The following is an 8,547-nucleotide window of genomic DNA, read 5'->3' on the forward strand; positions in this document are numbered from 1 at the left end:
TTTTAGTAAAGGTTTTCCTCTTTTTAACTCAAAAGATAAGCCAATCAGATCGTAATTTTACATCTAATGAGCAGTCTCTGTATGTCACCTGTTTCATAGAAATAGGTGATAAGATTGTATTAACAGAAGGTCTTCAAATAAATATTTTAAATTTATTATAAACACCCTGATTATCACACTGAAGCCATTTTGAATGCTGTCACAGCTTCCAATGCAATTTTAAACTAGAAGGTAACGGAGGATTTTCATTGATTGTAGGCCAGAAAGGTCAAAAGATCTACATAATAGAGAAATATTTTAAAAACATCTGTTTTTATATAACAAGAAAAAAACCTAAAAACATTTTAATGTACTCTTGTCATCTGCTAATAAAAGTTATCCAGCTATACTCAGCATCTAGTTTATATTTTGGAAAGAGAAAATGACAAAAGGTCTGAAAAAGCTACTAAACATATACTTTCATAAGCCATTGAAAACAAATGTGTCTCTTCTCTCTAAAAACATCCATATTTAGCAAAAATTTTTTTGCAACATACAGCTGAAAGTAGTTTTATGTGTTTTCATGTAGCAACAATGTGCCTCCCTGCTACCTGTATAAAGCAAACAGTTTAAGCATGAAGTACTTAAGGAATGTTCATTAAGCATTACAGTTTTAGAAGATACAGATATTTGAATAACTAGCACAAATAATAATGGCTAGCTTAATATTGAGCTTACAGTAATCTCAGTAATTCTTTCTCTATAAATGTAATTCAGCATAATTCTTTTTATATAGACAGTCTATCTACACTGAGATGACTCTGAGAATAGCTGACGCAGGAGCAGAATGAATTCTGTCTACAAGTTAAAAACAATTATTTGTAATCTAAAGCTAAAGAAAGGCTATCATTAGTTTTAGTGAGTGAAACAGCTCAGGGGTACAAGCTAAATTGATCAAGAAACACATGTTAAAGCAATAACTAACTTTTGCAAGGTTGGCCACTCCATTTTGCATCTTTTCAAAGTAAAGAGATGCAGGTAGATTGCTAAACACTGCTTATTTATGAAAAACACATTAAGTAGCAAATGTATACGAGAGAGTTATTTCGCTCCAGTCCCATGATCTTTCCGAACAAAGTAAGTGTTTCATTTTCCTACGTTGACCTTCTGAAGTTCAGGAATTCCAAGGATTTTAGGATTGCAGTTATGTAAAAATATGAAAATATATAAATTTTTAGCAACTACAAGTTAGTATGTTAAGACCGACCAAATAAACAAAACAAAACACACACCCAAAAAAACAACAACCAACTGAAAAAGTTGATCTCAGAATTACTGGAAAAGGATGCTGAAGTTTCAGAAGGGAGCCTTATAAAGACTTTCTGAGAAGAAAGCAAGGGGAGAGGCTGGAAACAGGAAGGCATTATTCTCACCAGCAAACCAGTAATTCCTGAGAGACTTGTAGAAACTGAATCCTTTTAGCAAAAAATTTCTGAGGTAATTAAATCCAGTAAATATTTACATTCTCCTGGTACTCTGGCTGGAGGCAAAATAACAACAAACTTCTATAGAATACGAGTTACTGGAAGCATAAAATCAATTTTTTTTTTCAGTTTTTCAATAGTAAATAAGTGCCATAAATGATCCATCTGGCATCTCCTAGACTGGTCTGTATTTAAATTTTTCCAGCCCCTTGAAAGATTGGCATTTTGCATTTCCTTCTCCTCCCTGCCCTACATTACCACAAAAATACTATATCTAGCACTTAAATGCCTCTTCTTCATCTCCAAAAGTGGTGATGTGGTAAAACCCTCAATGCTGTTTTCATACATATGTATGTATTACTAATATATGACAAATATGTTTTCATTATATATTAATAGGAAGTCTTATTACGTTGGAATAGAAAATCCAGTCAACCTACTTGTGTATGATCGTTGCCAGTTCTTCAACTGGACTTCCATTTAGAAGAATATCCATTTTGATAAGGTCTGCTGCCTGGTATCCTGCATCTTCATAATCAAAACTAAACGGAAGCAGTTTAAAAGTTAGCGAGGATTTTGTAAAAATTATATTCTGCATTCTTTGTTGCATAAATTTTAAGTTTTAGACACATTTATTAATAAAACACTCAAACTTTTTATTAAAATGAGCAGTTTTTAATAGTCTCTCAGTACGTCTCCCTTATGCAAGGCTAGACTAGAAGTTTACTGCAGATAAATCTCATCTCCAAGGCAGCAGAAGACATCATATTGTCTTCCAGCTACCGAGCAAGGTAAATCAATCAAAAATCTACATTCTTACTGCAATCTCTTAAAGAGTTTATTCAAACACTTCTTTTCTATCAGCTGGAAGTTCCTTAAAGCTCCAGGCAACAGAACCCTTCAACACAGCTTTTGAACAGTAAACATCCTTGACGTCACACAAATCAAACACTAACACTGGGTTGTTTTCTTTTCATCCTCTCATTTGACAGACTTGTTATATGACCCCTATTATTATTCTGACAACAAATAATCTTTTTCCTCTTCATTTCCAAACCATATTTCTGTTTTGGTAGGTATGGGCCTTTCTGTCCGTGCGTCAGTTTGCAAAAATTCTTAAAATGGAGGAGATGCAGATACACATGTAAGAGAGAGCTAGCTAGCTATCTCTTGTATGTAAGCATAAATGCAGAGAATGCCAATACCGCTAATCTGGTCAGATTTGAAATATCAGAGGGGAAAAAAATCCTTTCACATTATTTCAAAGTACTTCTTTCTTAATTGGCTTAGATAAACCATAGTTGTGTGAATAGATTCATATAACGGAAGCATGATTGAGAGCATTAAATACACAAGCAACATTAGGGAGTCAATTAGGAAATAAAAACTGAGAAATAAGACAATGCAACATTGTTTGCAATCATACCTGAATCAAAGGAAACCCAGCATAATTCTGCTAATGAGATAGCTTCTTGATAAACAGATTGTTTTTTATCTAGTTGGAGAGCTAGATCCTGAGAGAAAACTCAAAATCTCCATCCCCCTGTTTCTTCTACCTGTCCCTTCTTGCCTCCCCACTTTTGCTTATGCTTCTACTTCAAATACACACACACACACACACAGAGGCAAAACACGTCTTACCTTACCTTTATAAGGCATATTTAAGAAAACACAAACTCAAACCAAATTCAGTCCTTCAATAAAATTCATTTTTATGCTTATAAAATGAATAATGTAATTAGGTATACCAGTTCCTGTCAAAGTGTAATATATCTTACTAACGACATGTCTATGTACCATGTTTGTAAGAGCTATTCAGTCTCCTGTGGCATAAGCCCATCTGCCATGCAACATTTTCCCTTCCATTAAACTCACAAAGGCTGTTCGCAAACAGCTGAGCATTGTTCTAGCCTCCGAATTTATAGAATCCACCCACAGAAGAACATTTTGTCTCAAAATACAGATTGTTTACTTTATGCCCATAATAAAGCGTGTAAGTAGTGTTATTTGTTTTAAATATAGTTTGTTGATTGTTTTTACTAGCTTGAAAGAATCAGTATGTGGTTATTTTCCCTTTTCCACCAAGAGACAATACAGTAGGAAGTACATTTTCAGTGATTCCTTTGATAGAAAATGCCCATTGTCACTTCAGACAAGTAAGAACCATCTAGATCTTACTCATCTAGATGAGCGAGTACTGCTCTATAGGTCACACTTGAATAATACATGCATTGCCAAAGAAAATTATTATTAGGTAGTGACGCACTTTTAGTGTTTTTCAGATTTATTTCCATCCATTTTCACAGTGAATCTAATTCATTACAGGTGAAGTAAGACTCGATTTGCAGCACCATCACAGAAGAATATTCTTCGCTTGTGCCCTTCCATGTCTTCTTGGATCTTTTTTTGTTCACCCCTCAGGGTCAAGGGTGAGGAGAGGGGGAACAGAGGAGGTAGTTACCTTGCATAACCAGAAGACAGAGACTTAAGAGCATCATAGAAATCCACCACAATTTCATTCAGTGGAAAGAGGTATTTTAGCATAACCCTGTGTTCATCAATGTACAACATATCCTTCTGGACCGCTCTACGATCCTAGACAAATAAAAATCGTTTCAGTTCTCTGTGACAGAAGTTTTCTCCAAATAAATATAAAGCAAATTAAAATAAACAGCTATCCAGTCTCCCGTATTGCAAGCCCCAAAGTAACATTCTTATTGGTAGTTTGCTAAAGTCCCAGAACAAATTGCAGCACCGTAGTAAATGAAGTGGTTGTAACTTAACTGGACAAATGATTCAAGTCCATCCACTCTAAAAGCTGAATTTTTGAAATCCTTAACAGTTTCTGCTTACTGCTGCCTTTTAAATGTATGATTATTTTGCCATAAAAATCTCACTGAAATTAGATTTTCACAAACATTGGAGTATTACACAGTAGGACTTGCAGGCTCATCTTTTCTGCCAGAAGGATGTCCTTAAAAGTTATTTTAGGAATTCTTTTTAATTGATCTTATACTTCACTGTACTGACATGCAAGTACTGTACTCTTTTGTATTATGTATTTTGAAATGTTAAAAGCTAAGAAAATATTGTGAAGAAAATATTTCAAGACAATATGCATGGCAGTTAAAACATTTTTAGTTAAAACTATTTCAAATACACTTGGGGAAATGTGTTTGGCCATCACTATCATAAACGTACTCCAGTGAAGTACTGAAAACATATGAAGCCTCATTATGGGCTAACAGAAGTCGTATTTCCATGAATATAGGTCTGAAAAACAATAGGTCTTATTCCCCTACTGCAGTTTCTGTTCTTTCAGGAAAACAGAACTGGCTATGAATTTGTCTAGTAAAGGATGCTTGACCAGGTACTTATTGTCACTGAGCTTCATCATTAACTTTCAGTATAAGGATTTTGTAGTTCAGAACTAATTTCACACATAAAAAGTTTAAAATATTTTCTTTCAAAAATATTTAATAATTACTTTCAAAGATACTCTTCAATAGTATCTAGTATCTTACTATCTAGTATCTCCACTTTAAGTGTGATATAAAGAGCTTAAAAATGCAAATGACAAAGCTAAAACTATACACCAACCTGACACAAAGCAATTATTTTCCCAATATATTCATGAGGTGTTACAATAGTACCAAAAACAGTTGGCTCCAAATATTCTGATACTGAAAGTTTATCAGGAAACTGAGCAGGGTTGATAATAGTAATCTCTGCTTTACCATATTCCTGAAAACAAACAAACAAAGCAGATACTGTAATTTTACAAATAAGTAGACTGAATAGCAAAGGAGACAAATATAGCATTGAAAAAAAAAGCTAAGAAAATGTTTCAATTGCTTGGAAACACTTGTGAATTATGCAACCCAAATTCACACCAAGCACAATTTTGAAAGAGATATCTACATCACATACAGAAGTCCCTGATCAGCATATCTTTAAATATTATTATATAGAAAGATTATAGGAATTACTTTTCACTAGGAAAATGGGTTTTTTAAGAATTTTATCCAGTGAATTTTAAAACAGAGGAAGTGCTTAGAACTAGGACTACAACCCAGAGTTATCCACAGAAATATAAAAGCCTTTCTGTCCATCTTTCCATTTCTCTCTCTTGCCTGTAGAGCAAGGATCTTCCTTCTTACTCCATCCTGATCCTATAAGGTATAAGGCACAACTTCAACAAAAGACCTGCTCCAAGTATTCTGGCGTTTGGTGATGGGGACATTCTTCTTTAAGTAAAACACTGGGTTCAGGCTCCCTTACCAGCTGACATGAGCTTAGAAATTAAGTTTTTGATTCCTGTGCAGGTGCCTTCATGACCTATTTTTTTTCTAGTCCAACATCCCGATAGGAGTTGGAGTTACCCTTCTGAAATAAGAATAAAAGGAAGGTCATGTTTCTTACCGTGTACATACAATCCCCCCACGCACCAAGGCAAGTGCTTATATCACTTTCCACTGACAAGGCAGCGTTCTTGAACAATGTCCCAACCTCCAGCACTGTTTGAAAACAGTGTCCCACATCAGCAATCCAGAATCACTTATGCACCAAAGGTGTCAACTACTTCATTCATAGCTGCTACACTGCCTAAGCAAGAAACCAAAATAACTGGAGAGAAAAAGGATCTATGCCTTACACTTTTCAAGTACAGCAACCTTTCTTATACAAGCTGTTTGGAATTTACAGATTTTCTGTAGTGTTTAGAGGTACATGTTGGATAATAAGAAGCCAACCTATTTGCAGCCTCCTCTGTTAGCAGGTGCTTGTAACTCCAACTCTCTCTCTGAACTCACCGTTATTTTCTTTGCACCCAGTTCAACAAAGTTTGCACGTGCCTGTTTCACTGCGATCAAAAAATCACTTGTCTTTACCAGCCCCTGCCAGTCTACAGTAGCATTACAAGCTATTCCTAAAAACATTAATGTTTTCTGACTGATAAAGCCTGGGAGATTATTTCACCTGCTTTAAACTCAGTCCAGTCAGTATGCACTTAAAAGAATACAACAAGAAATGTGTCCTTTATTCCCATTTTCAAGGACAGGTGTAAGACATAGAAAGAAAATGCTTGAAGCAGAAGGGGGAAGGAAAGCTAACATTCTTAAAAAAAGTCCATTAAAAAAAAGTTTTAAATTAAATACTGGTGTTTCTAATGTTTACCATAAAATAAAGTACTAGTCTACATTAAAAAAAAAAAGTGTAGATGTTTATTATAGGAGGCTTTTAAGCTGCTATTTACATAAAGCTGTAATAAATTTAACATACCTTTATCAACTTTGCAGAGGAAAGAATAGCTTTATAAGGAACCGTAGGTGCAGTTAAAATAACAGACATGTTATACTCTTGCTCCAAACGCTGATTAAAAACTTCCATATGTAAAAGACCAAGGAAACCCAACCTGGAAAAAAAAATACCTGTTGGTAAAAGTATTTGTATATCCCCTGGAATTTCACAGTGGGCTTTTTTTCCCCTCCAGCACGTTCACACAATATCAGGCACAGCAAACAATCTCTGAAAGACCAAATGATCCTACAGTTGAATAGCACAAGTCTTTGAGAACAAAAACTATCAATCACAACAAACTGCATACTCTGCGCAAATACAGAATGTAAAAAAATCAAATGCTTTTGATCTTTACCTATCATTCATTTGAATTAAAGCTCCTAAATCTTGAATTAATTTTAATTCAACCTTCAGTTGACTTAAAACTGCATTCTCAACCTACAAACAGTTCCAAAAATGAAAGCAGTATAAAAGCCTCACCTCCATCCAGCTCCTAAGGCAAGGCTACTGTCACGATGAACAGTTACACTGGAGTCATTCAATGTCAGCCTTTCCAAAGCACTTTTGAGATTATTATATTCTGTTTGATCTGCAGGATTCATTACTGTCAAAACATATTAGATAGAAGTGATGTGATAGAGAGCTTTATCTAGTGCATACTTAGCTTTCAAATATGCCTTTTATGGTGAACACAGTAATGAAATCAGAAATAGTTTACTTTCTGTTTCAACTTTTTTAAAATGTGAAAAACAATACAAGGATTTTTTTTTTCCCAAAAAAAATTAGTTAAAATGTAATAAAGTTTTAGATTATTTCAAAATAAACAAGAATTAACATTCAAGCCATAATGGTAGGGATACTGTACTCATCTAATCCTTCACAGTTGTGGAAGATGCACAACTAAGTATAACCATTGTTTTGCAGGGCTGCAGTGTAAACATAAATGAATAAGCAGACAAACTTCACTGAGATGTTCCTTCAAAGCTTAAGTGTGAACAGCAAAAAAAAATTTGCCATATCAAAGTTGTGAATGTTTCTATAATTTTTTGAAATTAATAAAAAGCAGCTGTCTGTAAAATTACTGCCTGAAATAGGTTCTATTGCACCACTTTTCACATCACCGTGTTGAGAAAATGAAGATTGCTCTACACCAAGAAGCAACACACATGCACACAAAAAAAAAAATTTACAGGACTACGCTTTTCTACATTCACTGACAGACAGCATAATCTCCATGAGACAGTTCAAGTGAGTTTTACACATTCCATCACAACAAGTCTAGAAAGTGATTTACAGAATTTATTTCTTTCTAAAGCCATTTTCCGTAGCATTTGTAGTACTTACTGAAGCTGGTGGCAATAGCTCAACAGAACCATTCAAGCTTAAAAGGTCAAATATTTTACAGAATCATTCTGAATATTAGCTTTGGTAGTTTACCATATTTAACAAAAATTAAATAGTTGCTAATTTTTTAAAAGAAAAAAAGATTTCACAATAATTATGGAAACCTGGTTATCAAGATAAAGAATTTCAATAAATGGACTTCATTTTTAAAGTCTCAAATCTTCTTTTCCAGCTACCAAGAATTTACTGGCACTAGAAGCAATAATTATAGCTAAAAAATACATGTTAGTCTTTGTCCTGGTTTCGGCTGGGATAGAGTTAATTTCCTTCCTAGTAGCTGGTACAGTGCTGTGGTTTGGATTTAGCATGAGAACAATGTTGATAACACACCGATGTTTTAGTTGTTGCTAAGCAGTGCTTACACTAGTCAAGGACTTTTCAG

At 34.3% G+C, this 8,547-nt stretch overlaps 1 protein-coding gene across 1 annotated transcript in view; it reads right to left on the bottom strand.

The window, feature by feature from the left end:
• The window catches only part of GUF1 (GUF1 homolog, GTPase), a 21,709-nt gene that overhangs the window by 2,525 nt on the left and 10,637 nt on the right, over positions 1 to 8,547 (bottom strand). The window contains exons 11-15 of the mRNA XM_009280121.2: positions 7,242 to 7,365; positions 6,744 to 6,876; positions 5,064 to 5,207; positions 3,925 to 4,058; positions 1,904 to 2,005 (exon numbers count right to left, since the gene is read on the bottom strand). Coding sequence (XP_009278396.2) covers positions 1,904 to 2,005; positions 3,925 to 4,058; positions 5,064 to 5,207; positions 6,744 to 6,876; positions 7,242 to 7,365 — 637 coding nt within the window. The remainder of the gene's footprint in view (positions 1 to 1,903; positions 2,006 to 3,924; positions 4,059 to 5,063; positions 5,208 to 6,743; positions 6,877 to 7,241; positions 7,366 to 8,547) is intronic.

The sequence above is a fragment of the Aptenodytes forsteri genome, unplaced genomic scaffold, assembly GCF_000699145.1.
Source record: "Aptenodytes forsteri isolate BGI_AS27 unplaced genomic scaffold, ASM69914v1 Scaffold35, whole genome shotgun sequence".
Classification (NCBI taxonomy): domain Eukaryota; kingdom Metazoa; phylum Chordata; class Aves; order Sphenisciformes; family Spheniscidae; genus Aptenodytes; species Aptenodytes forsteri.